The sequence below is a fragment of the Protopterus annectens genome, chromosome 4.part0 (genome assembly GCF_019279795.1).
Source record: "Protopterus annectens isolate FY-2018-M chromosome 4.part0, PAN1.0, whole genome shotgun sequence".
Taxonomy (NCBI): Eukaryota; Metazoa; Chordata; order Ceratodontiformes; family Protopteridae; genus Protopterus; species Protopterus annectens.
Genome location: NC_056733.1, coordinates 1755867162 through 1755892429, shown reverse-complemented (window position 1 = coordinate 1755892429; position 25268 = coordinate 1755867162). Strand labels below are relative to the sequence as shown.

Here is a 25268-nt window from a genome sequence, read left to right as displayed (position 1 = left end):
CAGAAAGCTTTACTGCATTTTCTGGATGTAGACAGTATCAGACTGGCAAACCAACTTTCTTATAAACTAAGGAAAAAGGGCAACCAGTTTCCAGACGGGCAGTATCCAGATGGTAATCTCAGGTCTTTCAATTTTGCTATTCCATCCATGGAAGAAAAACCTTCCATCAGAGTGTTAGGGCACACACCATCTAAGCTATAGCTACTTCTGGGGCTTTTTGTAAAGAGATGGACTCCAGATCCATTCTAGAGGTTGACACATATCCCGTGTATTTTTTTTTTTGCAGCTGCAGCAGTGTTGTATTGATGGACATATTACAGTTGTGTAATTAAACTTAACATAAAAATAGATGTTCAACTAGATTAGTGTTGAAGTTCTAACACCCTCCTCCAGCCCCCCTTTCTATATACATACATATACACAAACACACACACACACACACACACACACACACACACACACACACACACACACACACACACACACACACACACACACACACACTAAAACATAGAAAGACTTGCACATCCGTATTCTCTGGGATTAATAGTTTTAAAGAGAAGTATGTAACATTATGATTCAGGAGAAAAAAGATAATGTGTTGCATGAAAGAAACTGCATAGACTTCTCATTCTTGATGCAAAACAAGCATATTAGTAGTCTATGTGGTAATATACATTTATTCTTTAAAAGCATGAAATCAACATATTCACCATATAGTAGAAAACAATTAACATATTTAAGAAATAAGCTAAAAATGTATTTTTTTCGCAAAGTTATTCAAGAAGTAATGTATTATATGACTGAGAATGTAGGCTGTTGTGCACATGCTAATAATTATGCATGCATAATCCAGGAAATGTTATCTATTTTTTAATTAGCTGATGGTAGCAGAGAGATTGGCAGCTAGAAATGTACAGCATCCATTGTATGTGTTTCAGATAAAAAGAAACTGCAATTGAAAAAATGAATGCAAGAAATCTGTATACAGTGCAACAAGTTTGTGTTCTATAGTTTGTAGCTAGGGATTTCCAAGGTTTTCAATGCTGAAATACTTTGTGATGAAAATGTGCAATCAGACACCCTAAAATGCTGGCTCTGATGTTGTCAGTTTTCATTCATTCCTCAACAATTGGGGTTTGGATCTGACTCTGCAGTTTTTTACAGCTCGTGGATACTGAAAACTCTCAAGCTCTTCCCATGTCCATAATGCCTCGGTCCCCTTCCGTACATCAGATCTCGTTTGGTACCTTCAAGAATGGATGTTGTCGCTATTAGCTCTCGAGCTTTAGTGTTGGTTTGTGAGTAAAGCAATCTATATATATATATATATATATATATAGAGAGAGAGAGAGAGAGACTTTCTATAATATATTTCTCCCTTATCCTTTCTACAGTTATCTATGTAATTTAATATTATTATTGTTGATATCCCCTTTTCTTATTTTATACCCTTGTATTAGCTTCTTCAGTTTACATTGTCGGTAACTTTTCAGTTTCTTTCTGTACCTTTCTTTCTATGAAAAAAAAGTTTTTCCTTGTTAGTGCAGTCTTTTTTCATCGCAGTGGCTGAAAAGCCATCAGGTTTTAAAAAATCTAAGGCTTATGGCCATAAGATTCCTGTCAGATGCACACGATTCTTGTGTGTACTTTTTAGGCTCTGCTCATTTAAGAGTCCTGTGACATATGTAAGGCCTTTAACCCATGGGCCTTAGTAGACTGTAAGATAAGGTTATTTTGAAAGGTTTGCTCCTGACTACCTTCTCTGAGGCTATATCTGGGGCTCAAACCCCCAAGGAAATAGAGAAAAAGGAGGCCAAGAAGCATCATTTGGATCCTTATGGATCTTACAGAACAACAGATCTGATTTCATCAGATCCAAAGTCTAAACCATTGGATCTGACAGTTTCTGAGATCAGATCTGACACCCACTGAACCAAAGAAGCTTCCTTGGACCCGATCTTCTGTGGATCCAGTACCTTCCCATCTTCCATCGCCTTTTGTAGAGAACCACCACCACTCCAAGACCCCTTCAGTTGCCTCCTCCTCCTGTTTTTCAGTTTGACAGAAGCTGATGTGGATGGAATGATGAGGAAATTTCTCTCTGCAAATATCCAGATGGGAATTCTCCCAGCTCTTACCCCATCGGGTCTAGAGACCTTTACCAGTTGTACTCCACCTATTTTTGCTCCTTCTCTGATCAGACTTTTTCTTTCGGAGTACTTGAATCCGAGATTTTTGGAGCCGTCCATGCTGGATCCAATGATAGTTGTATCTTCCACTCCAATACCTTCTCTGAGTGCATTGGCTCAGTATGTGTTGGAACCAGATGACTCTCGGAGCCATGCCATCGTTGCCAGATCTGAGGTGTTGAAGTCGACTCATATGTTGTAAGATCTGTCTCTGCCCCTTGGGCCACAACATTGGAGAGTTCTGCTCTGACCTCTGCCTCCAGTGGGCTGCCTTCAGGTCAGATGGAGCTGATGGTATGGAAGCATGTCTTCTTGACACCATTGACTTCCTTCTCTGTAGGGGATTCTGCTTTTGAGGAACTGGAGAGAGTTTTCTCTGGTTCCAGAGGAAGGATGACCCCCGGATCCTTCTTCCCAAGCCTATCTGCCTTCGTGTCTTGGGCCTCAACATTCTACTCCACAGGTATAGCCAATCCAAAGTTTCCAGGCTACCCAGCAGGGTATACTCATACCTTCTGATACATCTCTGGAACACCCCACTGAGGAAGTCCCTAAGAAAAGAAAGTGCAAAAGGAGACACTTAGACTCCCCTCAAGAGTCAATCACTGAATATACTGATTTCATTGAGGAGGAAGGGTCCTCAAGATCACAACATGATGACGTCTCCTTTGGAGACATCCCGGAGATCCTCAAGCAAATGGTTGCCTGGTCTACGGGCAACCCTTCCCAAGAAGAATCAGTATTCCTGGAAGCCTTTGGAGCTGGCCTATCTACCTCCTGGGTGACCCTCACCCACCGATGAACTCATTGATTTGATCACTCAGTGGGTATGGAAGGAGCCTGACTATGTAGAACGGATCCCCAAGAGACAAGATAAGATGCTGGTACCACTGAAGGGTAAGGAGCTTTGGAGTAAAGGAGTACCAGTAGATGTCAGAATTGTAGCAATGGCCACAAAAAAGGAACTCGCAGAACAGAGTTCCTCTGTTCATCCCCCTAACAGATTTGCGAAGCATTTGTATGCTTCAATGACTTTTGCACTTAGATTGCTGAATTATATGGCACATTTCACTAAACTTCAGAGGGATTTGATTAAAGAGCTCTCTAAATCCCTCTCCAGGACCATTACTCCCGAGGCAGAGACCTCTATTGCCACACAGTTGATTACCCTACAGTCTATTTCAAATTTGTCGATGAGACCCATTTCACATGCAGCTGAAGGTACCTGAAGGGCGGTGGGTTCAGGCATTTCCATTAGGAGACATGCTTGGATGCACTTGTGTAATTTCGCAAAGACCTTCAAGTTCTCCTTCGTCAGTGCTTCCTTTGATGGAACTTCTTTGCTTGGCCCTAAAGTTAAAGAGATGTTATCCAGGTGTGAGCAGGATGGTAAGACCCTGTCTGCAGTGGGCATACATTTTTGACTCCTCAAAGAACCTTCTCTAGGAATCAGTGAGGTGGTCAAAAAATGTGTTTCATAAAGTCCCAGGGTCCTTTCCATGATCCATGTGGAGGTAGTTCCCTTAGGGGCAGAAGGGGGGACTCTAATGAAAGATGCTGCCCATGCGGCAGAGCAGGCACACAGAATAAAGGATCTAGGGACACTTTCTTTGACAGATCCTACCAGCATTCCTGAAAGTAAGCCCAACTGTCCACCTCTGGTGGCAGTCTGGGGTCAACTGTACCTGCAACAGAGAGCCTGGATAGAGATTACAGAAGATACATGAGTGCAGAGGATTATTTTCAGAGGCTATATAAACAAAAAAGCTGCTAGGAAAAAGAGTCATCCAGGAGGTCCTCCAGACCAGAAAGAATGTGGAACCTACTCAAGATTCTTTTTAGTGCCAAAGAAAATAGGGGAATGGAGACCAATTTTAGATCTCAGCATTCTGAACAAAATCAGTTCATTATGTGAAGTTCCGGATGGTCACGGTTCAGTCCATTTTGCCTTTCTTGCACCAGGATGACTGGATGTGCTCAGTAGATCTTCAGGATGCATACTCTCACATAAAAATGAACAGACAATCCAGGAGATACTGACGCTTCTGGCTGGGAGCCAGTCATTACCAATTCAGAGCTCTGCCCTCTGGCCTCATCACAGCCCCCAGGTTGTTCACCAGATACATAGAAGTAGTGTCAGCCCACTTGAGACTGCAGGAATTCTGGGTTTTTCCTTACTTAGATGACCATAACTGCTCCGACCAGGCATCTACTGATAAAAGCACAAGATTATGTACTCCAGCTGTGCTCCCTCCTGGGAATGACCATCAAGCACAAGAAATCCCAACTAGAGCCATCTCAAGTACTAGAGTTCATAGAAGCTGTGTTCAATACAGTATCAGTAATAGACACCCTTCCCTTGTCAAGAGTATTAACTATTTGATTTCAAGTCAAAAAGATAATTCATAATTCTTCACTATCAGCATGAATGATTCTCCAAGCTTTAGGGTCAGTGTTTGCTGTGATAGTTCTGGTACCGGTAGCAAGATATTATATGAGAATTCTTCGGTGGAACCTAGTGACTCAGTGGTCTATTCTACACCAACCTATGTTCACCCAGATCAGAATAACTTAAGCATGCAAAAAATTATCTCTTGTGGTGGATTCACTCAGATCAGATTTTACAAGACTGCCTCTTCAGCTTTCCTCAGCCAAAGGCCATAGTGACTACAGGCACTTCGCAAATCGGGGGGGGGGGGGCACTTCTTGAGAAAGACAGTCCAAGGCACATGGTCCCCCCAGAGAGGGCAACATATGCATATCAGTATCCTAAAATGAAAGCAGTTCTCCTAGTTTTACAGGCCTCCCAAGACTCCCTCCCTTTTGGGACTATTACGATTCAGACAGAAAATATGTCAGTGGTCTGGTACATCAGCAGACATGGAGGAACCGGATCTTATGTTGAGAAGCTCTGAGACTGTGGCATTGGGTGATCTTAACCAGTCAGTTTCTGATAGTAATGCACATTCCAGGGAACTCCAGTGTTATAGCAGATAGATTGAGCAGGTCAATTTTATTACCTCACGAGTGATTTTTCAACATGATAGTTGCAGAAAAGATATTCCACCAGTAGGGCCAACCTTGCTGCAACCTCTTTGCATCTCCCCACAACAAGTGCAATAGGTTCTTTGCCGTGATCCCCCCATCAGGGGGAATCACCAAGAGATGCTGTTCTCCACGATTGGCCACCCGGTGTCCTCTGTGCTTATCCCCCAACCCCTCCAATTCCCAAGTTTCTTCAGAAAGCATCTCGATTGATGAGCACAGTCATCCTCATTGCCTTTGGCCTCATCTGGTTCACCCTGCATGGATTCTGGATCCATTTCCAGACCTCCTGTCTCACCCAGCAGACATGAATTACCTGGACATTTAAGGTCTTAAGCTGACCACATGATTTTTCCACTTCCATTGATAGCTAGACAACCCAAGCTCTACTCCCCTGTCATGCACTTTCTTTTGTCTTCTCATAAAGCTTCCACTAGGAAGATTTACAAAAGTAAATGGAAAAGATTTGTTTTTTGGGCATAACAGAAAATTATTGACCCTTTTTCAGCACTAGTACCTAAAGTTCCTGGGTTTTTGGCTGTAATTTTTAATGAAGAGGCTATTTCCTTTACTACTAAAGTAAAACTAGCTGCCATTCCTAATTTTCATATAGGAGTAAATCTTTCCTTTTTAGCTTCTTCAAAACGTCATAAGGCCTTTATAAGAGAAACTTTTCTTCTGAGACCCCCTTTTAAAGATCCAAGTCCACCATAGGATTTAAATTTAGTTTTACAAGCTTTGACTCTATCTCCATTTGAAGTATTAGCAAAGTGTGAACTAAAATTTTTGACCTGGAAAACTATCTTTTTTAATATTCATAACCTCTCCTAGAAGAGTCTCAAAATTTCAAGCTTTATCTTCTAAGCCCCCTTATTTGATTTTTCATAAAGATAGGTTATCATTACAAACCAACCCATCCTTCCTTCCTAAGGTGGTGTCAGAGTCCAACATCAATCAATCAATCAATCAGTCTTCCAGTTTTCTTTCCAAATTTCTCAAACAAAGCAAAATACATAATCTGATATTGTCAATTTTTCATCTTGTCCTCACATATGGGTCCGGATCCGATCCATTGGATCCAACTCAGCCGTTACTAAGTTTGTGGCAACCAAAAAGCTCTTGGATACCTCCACTTACCCACCATGCCTCTCTCCCTGTTACCTCAGATCTCGTTTGCCACTTCACGAAGACATGGTGCGATCAGCTAGTGCTTGGATTTTCAGGTTATAGTATTATATCTTTTTATATTCTTATTTCTTTACTGTTTAGCATATCTAGCCTTTTTGTATCTTCCCCTTGTTTCTAAAAACCTTTTTTGATAGTAACCGATTTTTTATTAAGTTACTTTCCCTTTCTCTCTCTCTCCCCTTTTCCTGCTAGTAACCATTTTTTATAGATTACTCCCCCTTACTTTACCTTTTAAGGTATTCCTAACTACTATTGTTAATAGTCTCTCTCTCTATATATATATATATATATATATATATATATATATATATATATATATATATATATATATACACACGTGTGTGTATGTGTGTATATGTATATAACCTTTCTTTTTCTATGTCTTTTGGCTTTGTGTGTGTGTGTGTGTGTGTGTGTGTGTGTGTGTGTGTGTGTGTGTGTGTGTGTGTGTGTGTGTGTGTGTCTGTGTGTGTCTCTGTGCTTTTCTCCTTCCATATCTTTTTTCCACATGGCAGAGATGCAAGATAAACCAGCGGGATTTAAGAAATACACAAAGTGCAGTCATATGATTCCTTTCAGTGGCTCACACACTCTATTTTATTTTTTATTTTATTTTACATTTGTTGACCGGGCTAGTCTAACTGGATACATGTCCATTTTCAGTAGAGGCCCGAGGAGAAAAGCTCCACTGTAACAGTCTAAGGTAACACACTAAGAAAAAAATATACAAAAGGATAACTAAACTACTAAGCAGGGGTTATCAACTAATTAGCATAAACAAAACAGAGCAGCAATTAGCAAATCAAAAAAATACAGCAACAACAGCAATATTTAAATACAGAATTACATTTTTATAGCATCTGGACTTGGACTTGACCTATCATGAAAAAAAAACTAAATAATACTTGTGCAAGGCATTAGGTAGTGCAAAGTAAGTAGAGGTAATAGGAGGTAAAACATAAGCAAAGTAAGTAGAGGTAATAGGAGGTAAAACATAAGAAAGACAAAGTCACAAGCTGAAGAGAGTCTAGGGGAAAAATTGTAGTGATGGGAGCAGTGATACAAGCTAGATGGAGACAAGGCAGTGTGAGAAGAAGTAATACCTGTCCAAGATGATGGGTGTGTACAGTGCAAATAGAGGTAATGGGAAAAGAGGTGAAAAAGATGTGGAAGTAGGAAACAAGAGTCAGTCAGGAGTAGAGCAAGGGCAGAGCCAGTGTGATTTGAGGTGGGTCTTTAAATGTTTCTTGAAAAGGGGTGTTGAGGTCAAGGTAGTAAGTTCACTAGGGAGCTTGTTCCAGTGTGAACCCACAGCATTTGAGAAAAGGGAGTCACCTGCTTTATTCTGAGATTTACATGTGGCTACTAGAAGTTTATTAACTGATCGTAGGGTAGTGAGATTCTTATAGGGGGAAATAAGAGTATTAAGAATAGGTGCATTAGAAGGGAAGTGGAGTATCCTGTGGGTAATAGTCAGTTGTTGAAGTAGAATGAGATTTTGCAGTTCAAGCCAACCTAGCTGTCTGAGATTTAAGCAATGATGAGTCCGATATGGGGCACCTGTAGCAAACCTGATAATGTTGTGGTAGGATGAGACTAGTTTTGACAGGTTTGTTTTTGATAGGTTAATAAAGGTTGGAGAGGCATACAGTAGTGTAGAGATGAGATGTGTTTGAGCTAAAGATATCCTAGTCCCTGGTGTGAGAAAGTGTTTAAGTCTATAGAGAGCACCTATTTTTTTGTCAACTGTTTTAATAGTTAGATTGATGTGAGCATCAAAGTTTAGTTGATTATCTATTGTGACACCAAGCAGTTTTGTGGTGCTATCGGGTGATATAAGCATGCCATTGTTAGAGACAATAGTAAAGGAAATTGGGATGGACTTATAAGTTGGAGTAAACAATAGTAACTTAGTCTTTTTAGGATTAAGGAGGAGACAGATGTGTTTGAACCAATTTTCTGCTGCACTAAAAACATTTTGGGTACATGAATGTAGTTCAGCAGGAGACATTGCAGTGCAGATGAGTGTAGCGTCATCTGCATACTGAATGCAAGTGGAGGATGGGAGGGAGGTATTCAGGTTATTAATAAAGATGGAGAAGAGGAGGGGACCTAGAATAGAGCCTTGTGGGACTCCAATGGAGATTGGGAGCTGGGAGGATAAATGGCTGTCCCAGAGAACTGCTTGTTGTCTATTTGACAGGTAGGAGTTGAACCACTGAATAGCCATTGTGTCAAGAGAAAGGGATTTAAGCATGTCAATCAGAAGATGGTGATTTACCATATCGAGTGCTTTTGAGAGGTCAAGAAATAATGCAGATGAGAATAGATTATTGTTGCGATTTTTGTTGATGGAGTCTGTAAAGGAGAGAAGGCAGTGGTGGTACTATGGAATGATCTAAAACCGTGCTGTGAGTCAGCAAGTAGGTTATTATGGAGAAGGTGCTCTAGAAATTGTTGGTGGACACATCGTTCCATGATTTTAGCTAGAGGAGAGAGTAGGGCTATCGGACGGTAGTTTGAAAGTTCAGTTGTATTTCCCCCTTTATGTAGAGGGATGATATGGGAGATTTTCCAGAGAGACGGAATAGTGGATTCGGTTATGGTTCTGTTTATTAAGATGGACACTGGGAATGCTAGTACCTCTGCAGCTAGCTGCAGATACTCCGCTGGCAGTTTGTCTGCTGAGGGGGTGCAAGGTTTAAGTTTTCAGAGTTGGTTGTAAATGAAGGCTGTGAATACCATGTTCAACTTTAAAGAGAGTGTTTTACTATTAGGAGGGTTAAGTCCAAGGGTTGTGGGTGGAGTTAAGGTGTTGGTAAGAGAGGTGACTGTTTCTGAGAAGAAGTTATTGAAGGTGTCAGCAATTTTATTAGGAGGGGTCTGAGATAGGTTGGCAGGGGTGGGTGTTTTTGAGTTTCCAGGGTATAGGAGTTTTTTGATTCCAGACCAAAATCTTTGAGGGTTCTGTTGGGGGTTTTGTTGAAATGTAAAGTAGAAGTTTTTTTTGTCAAGGAGTATAAGTTTCTTTGTGGTATTTCTAAGGTGTTTGAAATTTTGGTGGTCGGTGGGGTTTTTTGTGATTCTCCATTTTGCCCAAAGTTTGTTTCTTAGTATCATTTTTTGCTTGGTTTCTTTGGAAAGCCATGGAGCTGCTTTGGACCTTATTTTAATTTGTCGAGAGGGGGCATGGTGGTCCAGAATTTGGAGGAATTTATTATTGAAATAAGTGACTGCTTCATCGAGAGGAAGGTCTTTGAGAGGTGCCCAGCTGCAAGCTTTAAGTTCTAAGAGGAAGTTGGGAAGGCTGAAATTTTTCTTACTGCGTATAGTTTGATATAATGTCTGCGTAGGACTACTGTGTTTTTGTTTGGAAATGTATGTAAGGAGGTGGTCGCTAACATTGTCAGGGAGTACACCTGTTTTATATGCAAGGGGATTGCTATTTACAAGTATCCAATCAAGAATACTCTGCTTCTTGGTAGGTTTATGTATTCTTGTAGGGGAGTTTATGATTTGTTGGAATGTGTAGAGGTTTATAAGAGAGGTGGGTTTAGTGGAACAGCAGGAGTTCCAATCAATATTGAGATCACCTAAAAGGACAGTTTCCTGTGGGATGGTAGAAGAGAGCCAGCTAAGGATATTTTCAAGTGTATTTATATTTCTTCCGGGAGGGATGTAGCAACACATAATGTACATTGCTTTGTTCTTATTAATTTGAAGTTTGGAGCAAAGGAGTTCAGCATTTGTAGGGGAGAGAGGTTGGGAGTCTATCAGGCTAATTTGTAATTCGGATTTATAAAGTATGGCAACTCCCCCACCTTTTTTGTTTGGGCGATCGAGTCTTAAGATACTGTAACCAGGTGGGGTAATTTCATTGTCTTTGATTGCTGGTTTAAGCCAGGTTTCAGTTAGGCAGAGGATGTCAAATGAGTAGAGGTCAATTAGGGCATGGAGCTGGGTGATTTTATTAATTATACTACGATTATTTAGGTGAGCAACTGAAAGTGAGTTGGGAGAAAAGGGGGATTTCATGGAGTTAATATTTTGGTCAGTGAGAGTAAGTGGAAAGGAGTTGTTAGGGCCAGGGTTGGGATGTATGTCCCCATGAACCAGTAAGAGCAAGAGAGGGGAGGGAAGTATTTGTGTGTATTTTGAGTAGGTGCGGTAGAGCTTTCTGGTTTTGTAATATTTGTTGTGGTTAATTCTGTGAAATTGGGGAGGAAGGTATAGGGATGATGATGGCAGGGTAGGATATGGTATTGTGGTTGGGAGGAGAGTAGGGTTAGTTTGCTTTGATAATGTAAGGGACTCTGTCAGACATAGGTTTTCATAGTAGGCAAGGGTGTAAGATATAACAAGGAAATTTAGGAATGTGAGTGAGCATAGTATGTTAAGGTAAATTGAAGTATTAGGTTTCATAATAGGGTCCATTCATCTACAAGAAGATTGTGCGATCTGCCACTCTTTCAACCACCGAGCTTTGGTAGAGAGAAAAAATAAGCTGAATTTTGAGGGGCATGCTGCCATCTGCTTTTGAGGTGGCTATTTCTGGCAGTCAGTCAAAATCTGTGACTTCTTCCAAATCTAAGTTGGCTCATTCGAGCCCTGCTTCTTCCCTTTCCTCCAAAAGTGATAACAGAGGAAAGAAGAGGCCTTCCTCAGCTCTGACAGACCCTTCGGAGCCGAAAACTAAGACTTCAAAATCTCCCAAGTTTGTGACTCGATCGGAACCTGCGGCTCCAAGCACTTCTATGTTGGATCCGCTTCTTTGGCTTCGAATCTGTTGAGTAAGGATAGATTGGATCTGTTGAATTCAGATCCGAAAACAAGCCCATTTAAACCAGTTATGACACTTCCTAGGACTCTGTACTCCCCAACCTTCGATCCTTTTACTTCAAGGGTACCATCTCTATTCTTAAGTAGACCAAAATCTCCATCAGTGTCCTCTTCCCATTCAAACAGGAGGCTTACTGAAGAAGATGTGGAGCAGATGGTACAGAAGATATTGTGGGCACAGGGCATCACTAGGTCCACCTTGGCCTCGACCCATCTGGTTCTAGGTCTGTCCAAGACATCTACTCCCCCTCTTCCTCCTCCTCCAACTTCAGGGCAAGCTTCAGAGTCATCGGATCTGATACGCCCTGTGCCTTTTATCCTCTGATCTGTAGATGTCTCTTTCCTCGGATCAACTTTTGCTTGGAGTTCTTCGGCCTTTTCCAGAGTCTGAGAGTTCCCAGAGCCGCAGTGAACCTTGCAAACCACAAGTCCGCTTGACTCCCAGGTATTCAGAGCAGTCAGTGCGCCTTGGGGCTTCTGCTCAGGTGAGCTCGACTCCAGCTTCTACACCTGGTGAGCTGTCTTCTGGACTGCAGAGGACCCCCCCCCCCGAAAGCATTGGCCTTGACAAGTCTGGTTTCCATTCCTCTGGCATTGTTTACAGAAGGAACCATGGATTCTGGAACCCATTCCAGACCTTCTGTCACACTCGACAGGATTGATTCATCCCAACCTTCACAACCTCAAACCGATGGCTTGGTTCCCCCAATTCCATTGATTGCCAGACAACTCATGCTTTCCTCACCGGTCTGTCATATTTTGATGTCCTCCCATAAGACATCCAGTCAAAAACTTTATTGGAGTAAATGGCAGAGGGTTGTAATTTGGGCTCAATAGCATAATGTAGATCCTCTCACAGCTCCTATTCACTCTGTTCTAGAATTTTTAGCCCAACTTTTCAATAATGGAGCAGCTGCCTCTACAGTTAAAGTACAATTAATAGCCATTTCAGATTTTCACATTGATAATGATAACTTATCTTTCATTTTCCACAGACTTTGCAAAGCCTTCTTAAAAGGGACCCTGTTGTTAAGGCCTCCTCACAAGGATCCCTGTCCCCATGGGACCTTAATTTGGTATCACATCTTATTTTTCAGCCCCCATTTCAACATGCAGCAACTAGTTTCTCTTTTGGAAAACAATCTTTCTGGTGCCTATTACATCTGCAAGATAAATAAATTCAGCCAGTATCTTCCCAGTCCCCATATCTGATTTTTCATAAAGACAGAGTCTCTTTGCGTACCAACCCCTCTTTTCTGCCCAGAGTTGTTTTGCAAACAGATATTAATCAGACCATACATTTGCCTCTTTTCTTTCCTAGCTTCCGCAATAAAGGCAGATATGTTCTACATTTGTTGGGTGTCCATAGACAGTTACATTTCTATTTGCATAGGACTAAAGAGTTTCAGAAAGCAAGTCAATTGTTTATTGCCTTTGCAGGCACTAGAAAAGGCCTACTAGTATCCAAAGTTACCTTAACAAAATGTCTCTTATTGCATTTCTTTTATTTATACCACAAAAAATATAAATCTTTCCAAACCTATTCGAGCTCACTCAACCAGGGCCATGGCCACATCCGCAGTCTTTCAGACTAATGCTCCATGGGCGAGATTTGTGCAGCGGTCACATAGAAAAATCATCATACCTTTATCATTCATTACAAGTCAGGTTTGGTCTCTAGGGAAAAAGCCTCCTTTGGTTTGATGGTTCTGATAAATATACTCCCATGAGTCCGCCTGGAATTAAGATAGTTGGGGAACTCAGTCCCATATGTGAGGACGAGATGAAAAATTGACAATATCAGATAAAGAAGTTATGTACTCACCATAATGTTCCATTTGTATTTTCAATTTTTTCCATTTCTCCTCACATTCCCTCCCTCCAACCCCCTTCCTTTGTTTTTTTTTCTAGTTGGACAAGAAGCGAAATTCTAACTATTTTTTATTATCTCTAATACTCCACAAGTGGTGTCCATAAATTTTTTTCAGAAATAAAGTTCAGTTCTTTCTTTTATGGGAATAATTCTAGCCAACAAGATCTGAGGTAACAAGGAGAGATGCATGACGGGTAAGGGGAGGTGTCCAAGAGCTTTTTGGTTGCTGCGAGCTTAGTAACAGCCAAGTTGGATCCGATAGATTGGATCCGGACCCATATGTAAGGAGAGATGAAAAAATTGACAGTATAGATAGAACGTTATGGTGAGTACATAACTTACTTTTCTATTTGTGTAGAACAGAAACATTCAGAAAATCAGATCAATTATTTGTTTCATTTTCAGAATCAAAATTGGGCAAGCCAGTTACCAAAGTAACTTTAGCCAAGTGGCTAACTGATTGCATTTCCTCTGTCTACAACAAATTAGGTTTATTTTTGTCAAAACCTTTGAGAACTCATTACACCAGGTCCATGGCGACTTCATCAGTATTTTTATCCAGATCTTCCATGGACGATAATTGTGCTGCTGCAACTTGGTCTAATCCTCATACTCGTTACAAGTTGGATCTGGTCTCTAGGGGAAGACCAACTTTTGGCTCATCAGTGTTAGAGATTATGACTATAAGGTTGAAATTAATTCTATTGTAAATATGCTGAAAGATAAAGCATAGAATGAAAAGTTTGCTTGAATATATGTATAGAATTTAGCAATGTAAAATGGGCATTCATACTATATGTAACAGACAGGCTTCTCTTCACAGCATCAGAAAAACCTAACAAAGCAATATTGGAAAGCAAGTATTACATGATTTTCTCATGTTTGCAGAACAAATATCTATTAACAGACATCCTTTTTTATAAACTCAGCAATACGTGATGTTTTTTCAGTAGGAACAGGACAGACGTTTCCTTTCATTCTTCTGTTATTCTGATTGTGTGCATTTGTGCATTTTCACATCAGCAGAACTGCTGACAGGACAATAGAAAAGTCTAAAAACAAACATTATGTGACTTCTAAACCTAACAAAGCAATATTGGAAAGCAAGTATTACATGATTTTCTCATGTTTGCAGAACAAATATCTATTAACAGACATCCTTTTTTATAAACTCAGTAATACGTGATGTTTTTTCAGTAGGAACAGGACAGACATTTCCTTTCATTCTTCTGTTATTCTGATTGCGTGCATTTGTGCATTTTCACATCAGCAGAACTGCTGACAGGGCAATAGAAAAGTCTAAAAACAGACATTATGTGACTTCTCACAGAAGGCCAAAAAAGATACCAAGAGGAAATAAAACCTATGTGCGTGACTAGCATTCTATATAACAATTGTAGTAGTTCAGTTATGTGAGAAAGGGACAGAGAGAGGTATTTTGTAGAAGTCATCATTCATATCTGTAATGAAGGAAAACTTTGTAAATATATGCTACAAACTAACAGAAAGAGTATGTGTCATTTGTTATAAAATAAGTTATCTGTAACTGTGCTTATAGCTGCAAGATATATTTCTTTATCAGTGTGCAATTTGAAAGGCTTGGTGCTTTAAACAGACTACAGATGGAGTCATGCAAAGCTCTGTGTCTCTGATTCAGCAGTAAACAGCACAGCAAGACTGTGTGTCTTAAGAAGACTTTGGATCCAGCACAGCATAGAACCAGAGCACACAAATTAAAATACATTTTTCAAACAGTGCTCAGGAATATCCTTCCTTAGGGTCCAGCTGGGATTCAGGTAGCTGTGAAATTTGTCCCACTTGTTGAGGAACAAATGAAAATTGACATCATCAGATAAAGAAGTTATGTACTCACCATAATGTTCCATCTGTGTTGTCTGTTTTCATTCTTCCTCAACTCCCCTCCCTCCAACCCCCTACCATTTTGTTTGTGACTTCTGGAAGAATGAGAAGATGCTAAGGGAACCAATGTGCCTGCCTTCGAGCTCCAGATGTTAGTTTCTTTTATAATTGTTGTTCCTTAGTTTTAAATTAGCAAAAAGGTCAGCAAACAAGATCTGAGTTATGTAAGGGGACCAGGGCATTATGAGTAAGGGAGGAGCTCGAGAGTTTTCAGTATCCACGAACTGTAAAAAGCGGCAGAGTCAGATCCACGGGTCAGATTCAAACCCCACTTGTTGAGGAAAAATGAAAATGGACAACACAGATGGAATGTTATGGTGAGTATATAACTTATTTTTTCTGTATGTATCCTTGGTTATCCTCTGTGTCTAGTTAATGACATTTTAGTCTATTTTTTAAACTGTAAAATGTCATATTTTTGTATATTGTCAGATATTTTGTTAACAAAACAGCTGAAATGTCTTTAATACATGTACAGTGAAGCTTTTCTTCTTGGGCATCCATTGAAAAGGTGTTTGTTTTTTTCTGCCCATTTGGACTTCCAGGCAACAAATATAAAATAAATAAATAAGTACATGGATGAATTGATGAAATACATGACAAAAAAACAAATCCCAGCCGTTCCTTATTTTGTACTAATTTGTATGATTTTGGTCAGTTGGCCAGATAGCATTAACAGGTCTACTAATATGACAGGATATTAAAGGTAGCAAAAAATTAGTGTTCTCCGATGGTAGTTTTGGAAGAGCTGGATGGTAATATAAGTGCTTTTTTTTTTTATTTTAGCTCCCAGAGGAAGAAGAGGTTGGAAGAAATTTTATGCAGTTTTAAAAGGAACAGTATTGTATTTACAAAAGGTAAGCCCTTCAGATGACATTCTGTGTCTGATTATTTTGAAACAGAGGCGATGGACTACAGTGGAGGTAGGGTAAAGCATTTGTTAGATCTCTGACTTGGAACTTAGAACTGCCTGGATTCCAGATTTTTGTACAATTACGGGATGCAAATTTGTTGGATGTTATAACACACGCATGCATTATTTAAATATACATGTGTACACTTCTGAAAATTATTTGAGTGTAAGCGTGCGTATCTCTGTTTTTGTTTGAGAAAGGTCTGGTCACTTTTGCTGATCTGTTTTTAGAACTCTGATGTTCTGTTCTCCTACTAAATATAGGCATTGCTAATTGCCTGGTTCCTCAATTAAAACTGCAAATCTACCATAGGTCTTGATGCACAGCATGCAGATTCTCTCTCTCACATCAATACTGGTTAATACAGAAAGAAGAGAAAAGCAAAAAAAAAAAAATTGTAAAAAATTGTCCCCTTCTCTAATTTTCTTTCATGAGAAGGAGAACCTTTTTGTATAAGACAAGTCCACTCTTAGTTATCGCTGATTTCTGTCATAATGATGTCAAACTACAGTCATTGGACTATCCCCCCAAGATGTTACATTTGAGAAAACTCAGTGGAGGCTGGTGACTTCAGAGCAAGGGAGGCTACATGAAACAAATGAATTTGTTGGAACAATTGGAATAAAATGGGACCATATTATGGCAGCTGAATGACTGCTTTACTGTGATGAAAATGCAGCTGGGATCAGTCATTTTCATCCTCAGAAGAAGTACCCACCAGTTACAGCAATTATTGCTTGTGTGTACACCTTAGATATCTGATAATGAATGAATAAATACGTAGCTATATTAATATATTTAGGTTAATATTTTCATAATGAATTATTGAATAGCTTCATTAATATATTTAGGTTTATAGTTTCATAAGTTCTTATTAAGCATATGGCAAATGAGGCCATGTAGAAGCTCAGCCACATTACCCAGTAATTGTGGGAGAATAACTGTCCCCATTAAATAGATTTTCCCTACCTGCCCAGTTTGTAATTTGTGATCACAGACCTGGTCATCCAGAATGGTTTTAATGGTTGTTAGGGTAGCACTCTGCTTGATGTGTAAGGAGCAGCGTGTTCCAGAAAGGAGAATACATTGGGTTAGTTATCTATCCTTCCATTTAGCGTTGTTGATGTGGTAGTATAGTTTTAGGTCTCTAGAGCAGGTGTTTGTTTTACAGCTGGTTCTGTTTAAGTGAAAGAGTTCAGAAAGTGCTACGTCATTAATAGCATTGAATGCTAAGCAGATATCACCCTCAGGAGAGTGTATAACAGTGAGTAGAGGACCGGGGATTTTAGCCTATCAAAGTAGCTATGTATACCAAGATCTGCAATCATTTCATGAGAATAGGTCAAGGTCTCTTGAATTGGTTTAGGTGTTGAGTGAAGTACTTGCCAAAAAGGGCATTATATTCAATGACTGGCCTAAAAAGGGAGGAATAAAATAAACTATAACTTCCATGGATCAAAACAAAAGATACCATGAAGGATAAGTAGTGCAAAGTAGAAAGGTCTTCTAACCCCCATAGAGACATGCTGATCAAAGACAAGTCTGTTATCAGTATATTAGTGCCTAAGATCTTGATGATGGTGTTATATTTAAGTGGAAGGTTATGTACATGGCAAGAAGTACGTTGCATAGTCTACAGTTATCACACAAAGCATTTGGTCTAGACCATGCTGCAGAATTTCAGTATCAGAATAAACTTGGATAGCCATCATCTGTTTTCATGGCAGTGAATTATGTAGCGAAGAGGTGGGAATCAGTGACAGAGGTTTTCTGATATACTGCTACTGATGCTTTTCTGTCTGCTGGTAAAAAAAAAAAAAAAAAAAAAAAAAAACACCCACCTTACTTATATTAGTTCTGTTAGATAGCCAGTTACTAATCCAACAAACCAAGTATAGGTTAATATTGGCTTAGGAGAGTTTGTCAATAATTCAAGCATGTGTGTATTGTAGACAGCTTCGACAAGGTTCAGGTAGGTAGGGTGGACTGGGTATTATGTGTATGTGTTTGTGTGTGCCTGACAGAATACTGCACAGGGTTGCATTTTATGCTTCTGATCACAACAAGCAGAAATGTGTTACTGTGGCTACTATTTATGTATTTATTTATTCTATTGATTATAATTAGACATATGAGCAGATGCAAAGTCAGTAAAGTGGTTGTAACTGGTGAGCACCTATATGCTGTGGTGGTTTGCAGTGCATACAATCTGATACAATGAGCAGAAATATATTACTGTAGTTACTTATTTTTTCTTTTATTTCATCTAATCGGCATCTTTAGTATAAACCATCAGTAAAGTGGCTATAACTAGTAGGCTCATCTGTAAGGGAGATTGTAATGGGGTGCACTGTATGCTTCTGAAAGCAGTGAGTTGAAATACCTTACTGTGGTTATTTTGTTTTCATTCATTCAGTCACAGCCCAGTCATCTGAGGTTTACATAGTCAACAAGGCAACTGGATTGGATTTGCTGGGCATATCTTTGTGCATGTGTGTGTCTGTTTGTGTGTACACATGTATGCTTGAACATGCGAGGGTTGCTTTGGGCTGCACTGTGTATCTGACAACAGTAAGCTGAAATAAATTACTGTGGCATTGTTTTTTCATTCATTTGACCATTATCGAACTTCTGAGGTATACACAGTAAATAAAGTGTAACTGCTGAGCACATATGTTTGGCAGATGGTATAATGGCTTTGTAGTGTATGTTTCTAATAGTAACCAGTTGAAATATATTACTGTCATTTATGTATTTATTCTTTTATTTTCTCACGGTTGAGCTATGGAGGTATGCAGTCAATAAAATGTGTGTATTTGGTGACTCCTTTGTGTATGTTTTCTCTTGTGCAAGTGTTTACATATGTGGAGTTGCACTGTATGCATCTGAGAATAACAAGCTGAAATATATTACTGTAATTTATGTATTTATTCTTTTTATTTTCTCAGAATTGAACAGTGGAAGTATACATAGTCAATTATATATATTTAGTGACAAGTGTCTGTGTGTATTTGAGTGCACATGGGTGGAGTTGCACTGTATGCATCAGACAATAACAAGCTGAAATATATTACTGTCATTTACACATTTATTCATTTATTTTCTCAGATTCGGATATTGGAGGTATGCATAGTCAATCATAATACTGTATTTGGTGGCATGCACGTGTGTGTGTGTGTGTGTGTGTGTGTGCGTGTGGGTTTGCACTGTATGCATCTGACAACAAGAGGATGAAATGTATTACCATGGCTATTCATTCAACTGCAGTCAAACATCTTAGGTGTACACCATCATTAGAGTAGTTGAAACTGGTGGGCATATCTGTGTGGTATGTGGAGGCTGCAGTGAGCTGCACTGTAATCATATGACAGCAAAAACACATTACTGTGGCCGTTATTATTCCCACTACTTATCTAAACTCTAGAATAACATCCCAACATACTTAAAACAGACTTCAAAACTTTCAAATTTCAAGCCCTTACTAAAGCAACATCTAAACTCCACATGGTTGTAAACATGTTCCTCACCTGGATAACTCCATTTTCCTTTGTCAGCTCATACTCTGTACCCCTATATAACCTGTATCCCCTTTTACAGAACAAATCTTTCTAACACTTCTCTTCAAATTTCCTTCCTACCTTGATCCTGTCTGTACATTTCAGTTTCTTTCTGTCCTTCCCACTTTATCTAGCTCATTCAAATACTCTCTGTCACTGTCTTTTAACCAAGTTCTATGTCAGTAACTACCCTAGTTTTCTTACTCCACTATCCTTGACTCGTGTGCTATACACTGCCTCTCTCCTTTTTCTATCTGCAGCTGTTGTCTACCTACTGACTAATGTTTCACACTCTTTACCTTAATTTTATCTATTCCTAACATCTATATATCTAATGTCTGCTTCTCATATACATTGCATATGAACTGTTTGCATACTAAATGTTTTATACTTGTAACTTAATGTCATGTAAAATGTCACCATAGAAGAAATATCTGATCTGATGTTGTCATTTTCATTCATTCAACAGGTGAGTCTGCAATCCGGTTCGGCCACTTTTACCAGATTCACGGATCCAACTCTCAAGCTCTTCCTTTTATTCATAATTATATATCAACCTAGCATACCTCAGATCTCATTTGCTGCCATATCGTTCAGACACAGATCTTCTGCTCTTGACCTTCAGGGTTCAAAATAGTTTGTTATGTTGTCCTATCTTGCCTTCATTCTTACAATGATGGGTTCAGAGCTGGCTCGGCTGAATACATAGCTGAAAGTCTCAACCCTGGCTCGTGGTAAGAAGGTATCCCACAATGCAGTGGTGCAATCCCCCAGATCTCGTTTGCCGCTTTAAGAGGTTGGATTTGCTCATCTTGGCCGTGGCTAAGTTGTGACAAATTTTTCTCTTATTTTTCCTCTAAATTGTTATATTTGCTAATAGATAACTTGTCTTCTAATGATATTTAATTTGTTGTGCTTTTTTAGTGCATTACTGTTAGATAGTGATAGTTTATCCCTTTTGGCACTGCTTTTGCCGTCGCCTTGTAGGCCTGGTATCTCTTGTAGTGGTTGTTTCTGTCTGTTAAGTTTTCAGTAGCTCATTTAAGTTAGAGAGCTATTTGTCCATTTAAGTTAGAGGGCTTGTAGTTAATTGTTGTCTTGTCTAGAAAATAGGACCGTTTAAGTTAGAGGCCCTATTTTCTTTTTCTCCCTGGTTGTCTTTTTCCTTGTATTTCCTGTAGTTACTGTTTAGTGTAGCTTTAGCTGTTCAATAGCGATATATTTTCTTCTTGTTGTTGCTTTTGCAGTTTTACCTTAACTATGTCTAAAGACCCAAAAGAGAGAGAACATAAGCCTTCTGGCTTTAAAAAATGCCAGAAGTGGCCACAAAAAATGTCCATCAGTGATGGACATGTTATATGCGTTTATTGCCTTGGTGCTATTCACCTACAAGAAGACTACTTTTTGTCACTCTTTCAGTGCAAGAGTACTCCACGAAAGGAGAAACAAATTGATTTTGAAAGAGCTCTTAAAGCCAGCTTTTGAGGAAGCTAGCCACAGTTCTTCCTCTAAAAAGGGAAAGTCTCAAAAAAGACATACACCTGCAACATCGGCTTAGTCGGAGCCTCCAGTCAAACTACCAAAAATTCCAAGACCACTACCTCCTTGGCTCCACAGTCCTCGAAGTCATCAGAGGTCATATTAGTTGACAAGCCTGGTACTTTGGCTTCATAGTCCTCGGAGCCGCAAGATACCTCTACTCAGAGCTGGTCCATGGATATTTCGCCGGTTTCTCCAACGTTGCCATCTCCAGTTCTGCACAGGTCTCGCTCTCCATCCCTGTCTTCCAGGTCCACCGGGAGCTTATCGGATGATGACATGGAACAGGTGGTGCGCAGACTCCTGAAGTCGCTGGCTCTGACTAAATTATTCTCAGCTCCCACCCATTTGGTCTCGGAGCCGACTGTACCAGTTATATCCACTGTTGTTCCTCCTCTGAGCCAAGCTGGTCCTTCGGAGCCAGAGTGCTTAGTACCGTTTATTGTGGATCCATCGGTTCCGGAACCCATGTTGGTGTTCACGGAGCTGACATCTTCTTCGACTCTCTCAGTGCCGTCCGGGTAGTCTGGGAGCTGGGGTTCCCCAGTCGGCCGGGGGGGGGGGGTCTCTGCCCCGATCTTCTTCAGTGCAGAGTCTACCTCTTGGAGCATCGGCCCGGGCCCGATCTCGTTGGTTCCGGTGCCTTCCTCTGTCTCCTCGGAGGCGAGGGGTTCTTCAGAGCCAGTGGGATCTGCCTTTGCGCTGATGAGGAGTGTGTTGTCTTCCCATTCAGCACCACAGAAGGATACTAGTACTCGTCCCCCTAAGGCACCAGCTACTGTCTCGGCACCACCCATTCTACAGGACAGCAGAGATCTAGAGCCTCAGGATCCCCCAATGGGCAAACCCCTCTCCTCTGAGGCCTCCCCAGAATATCCTTCTGAAGAGCCACCTTGGAAGAGAACTTGCAAGAGGAAGCATGTAGACTCCCCAGATGAGTCCGTCACTTCAGACACTGACCTCGATGAGTCAGGAAGGGTCCCCATGGCCGTCATCTGATGATATCTCATTTGCAGATATTCTAGAGATCCTGAAGCAGCGAGGCGGCTGGCAGACCACCACCCCTTTTGATGAGGAGTCAGTGTACCTGAAGGCTTTTGGATCTCAACCTTCAGCCTCCTGGGTGTCTCCTCCTTTCAATGAGCTAATGGATCTGGTTAGTTGAAAGGCATGGGAGTCACCTGACACTGTAGAGCCAGTTCCTCGGAGGCCAAATAAATTCTTGTCATCTCCTTCGGGAAAGGAATTTCTAACCAAGGGGTACCCGTAGATGCTATGGTGGTGGCAGCAGCCACCAAAAAGGAACTTGCAGAGACTTCCTCATCTGTTCATCCTCCGAATAAAGACTCTCGAATGATGGACAGATATGGGAAGCATGTCTTTTCGTCAGCGACATTCTCACTGCGATTGCTGAACTACTTATCCCACTTTACAAGGCTACAACGAGATATCCTTAAAGAGCTAGGAGATACTCTACAAGGTTCATTAGCTGCGGGGGTGAATGAGAAGGTCTCCTCCCAGCTGTCTACCTTAAATTCCATTGTCAACTCCTGCATGAGGCTCATAATCAGTGCAGCAGATGGAGCGAGCAGAGCAGCGGGTTCTGGAGTTTCCCTTAGGAGATGCGCTTGTGCAATTTTGAGGAGCCCTTTAAGTCTACTTTTATTAACGCCCCTTTTGATGGTTCCTCACTCTTTGGACCCAAAGTAAAAAACACTCTAACCCGGTGCGAGCAGGAAGGGAAAACTCTCTCTGCCATTGGAGTATATTTTTCTGTATCTTCAAGACCTTATCCTAAAGGCCAGAAGAGCGGAAAAATGTGGTTCAAAAGATCCCAGAGAGTTTTCCAGGACGCACGGGGTGACTCCTTTCCCAGGGACAGAGGAGGAGGCAATAACAGTAGACACCGCCCCGGAGGCAGAGGGGGCCCACAAAATCAGGATGACCATGATTCCTTTCGCAGACACCCTTATCAGCGCTCCTGAAAGGAGGTCTGACTGCTCTACTCTGGAGGTAGTCGGGGGACATTTATCCATGTACCCAGAAGCCTGGCAAAATATCACAAGAGACAAATGAGTACTAAAAATAATATCCAGAGGATACTCCATCCCATTTTACAATCCTGTTCCACAGACCAGAGCAATACCAGATGTCCCACCCAATCTAAGGGAGCAAGCAACCATAGAGATTCAAAAGTTGCTGCACAAAAGAGTCATCCAAGAAGTCCCTGCAGACCAGATAGGATTCGGAACCTACTCAAGATTCTTTTTAGTGCCAAAAAGAACAGGGGACTGGAGGCTCAAATTAGACCTAAGCAAATTAAATGAATCTGTCAAGAAGTCAAAGTTCCGAATGGTGACACTGCAGTCTATACTTACCTTTTTAGGGAAAGACGATTGGATGTGTTCAATAGACCTTCAAGATGTTTACTACCACATAAAATGGACAGGGCATCAAGATGGTACTTACGCTTCCAGCTGGGAGCCAGTCATTACCAGTTCTGAGCTCTGCCCTTTGATCTCACTACAGCCCCCAGAGTGTTCGCCAAATGCATGGCAGGAGTTATGGTTCACCTGAGGCATCTAGGATTCCAAGTGTTTCCCCATCTAGACGACTGGCTCCTATCTGCCACCACCAAGCATCTACTCCAACAAGCCAGGGATCTACCTTTGGACATTTGCAATCAGCTGGGTATTACAGCCAATTTTCAAAAATCTGCCTTGTTGCCTTGTCAACATATTACATTTATAGGTGCAGATCTAGACACCTCCTCTATGGTAGCATGTCTTCCAACAGAAAGAGTTGTAGCACTCAGGCAACAAATACTTCACCTCCTTCCCAAGACAAAAGTGAAAACAAAGATAATTCTAAGATTACTAGGAACAATGGCTTCCACGATTACACTGGTCCCTCTTGCCAGAATGCACATGAGGATCCTTCAATGGCTATTGTTCTCCCAATGGTCACTTCAAGAGCTTCCGATGTCTCACCTGATCAGATTAACGGAATCATGCAAGAAAGACTTAAGATGGTGGATACACTCCACTTATGTGACCATAGGGAGACCATTTGTTCCACATCAACCCATAGCTACAGTCACCACAGACGCATCCCAGATTGGGGGGGGGGGGCATTATCTGGGAAGAACAGTCCAAAGTGCATGGCAAGAACACGAGGCTCACTTGCATTTAAATGTCCTAGAAATGAGGGCAGTGCTTCTTGCATTGCAAGCACTTCACGACTCTCTCCCTCTCTCCCTCTAGGGGCAATTGCGATACAGTCAGACAATATAAAGGAAAAAAACGTGAAAATAGGACCAACAGAAGACCACTGACACTGCTGTTTATAGTTTAGCGCTTTCTTTTGTTTAATACCAACGAACTTCTTCAGAACAAACAAACACTGCTCAATCCACTTCTTAAACATAAATTAGTTAATTGGTAGTCCGGTCATATTAAGTCATCAATAAAAAACTCAAACAGACAAATCTTAAAACAATATATGTGTATCTGTTTCTATACATTTTTATACACATTTAAAATGTGATTTTTACATGAATATAATAAATATAAAAATCCAATATTGTTTATATATACAAAATTAATAATATAGTTTGTCATTTAAGACATTTCACGTTTAACGTACCATTTAGTCATGGAAATTTATCAGCCCCTAAAAAGACTTGCCACTTTAATTCTTTAATTTCGAGAGCATTGTTGAAATTACTAACATAGGGAACTGCATCAATGAAATCCAAGACAAAAAATGAAATTTTTTAAAAATCTACACATTCCATAGCATGCTTCGCTAAAGCGTTAACATCCTTGTTTTTAATAGCTAAACTATGTTCATAAATTCTTTTATATAATGCTGTAATCGTTTTCCCAACATAAAAATTAAAGCAGGTGGAACATGTAGCTAAGTAGACTATTCCACAACTTTTACAATTAAACCTAGATTTACTAGTGACCATTTTTTGATTATGAAGGAAAAATATATTCTTTGAAGAATCTATGAATCTAGATTGCTTGCAGTTATAACAAGGATAAGTCCCCACTGGCCCTTTTGTCATTCTTTGTCACTAATCTGTAAAATGGACTTCACACTGACTATCTTTTTATAAATAAAGTTGGGATGGTCACCAATAACCCTGACCAAATCAGTGTTACCCAAAATCACTTTCCAATTGTTCGAAATAGCT

The 25268-nt window shown here is 40.4% G+C and overlaps 1 protein-coding gene across 1 annotated transcript in view; it reads left to right on the top strand.

The window, feature by feature from the left end:
* Positions 1–25268, top strand: part of PSD2 (pleckstrin and Sec7 domain containing 2) — a 2726943-nt gene that overhangs the window by 1752518 nt on the left and 949157 nt on the right. Inside the window, exon 11 of the mRNA XM_044069466.1 lies at positions 15844–15914. Coding sequence (XP_043925401.1) covers positions 15844–15914 — 71 coding nt within the window. The remainder of the gene's footprint in view (positions 1–15843; positions 15915–25268) is intronic.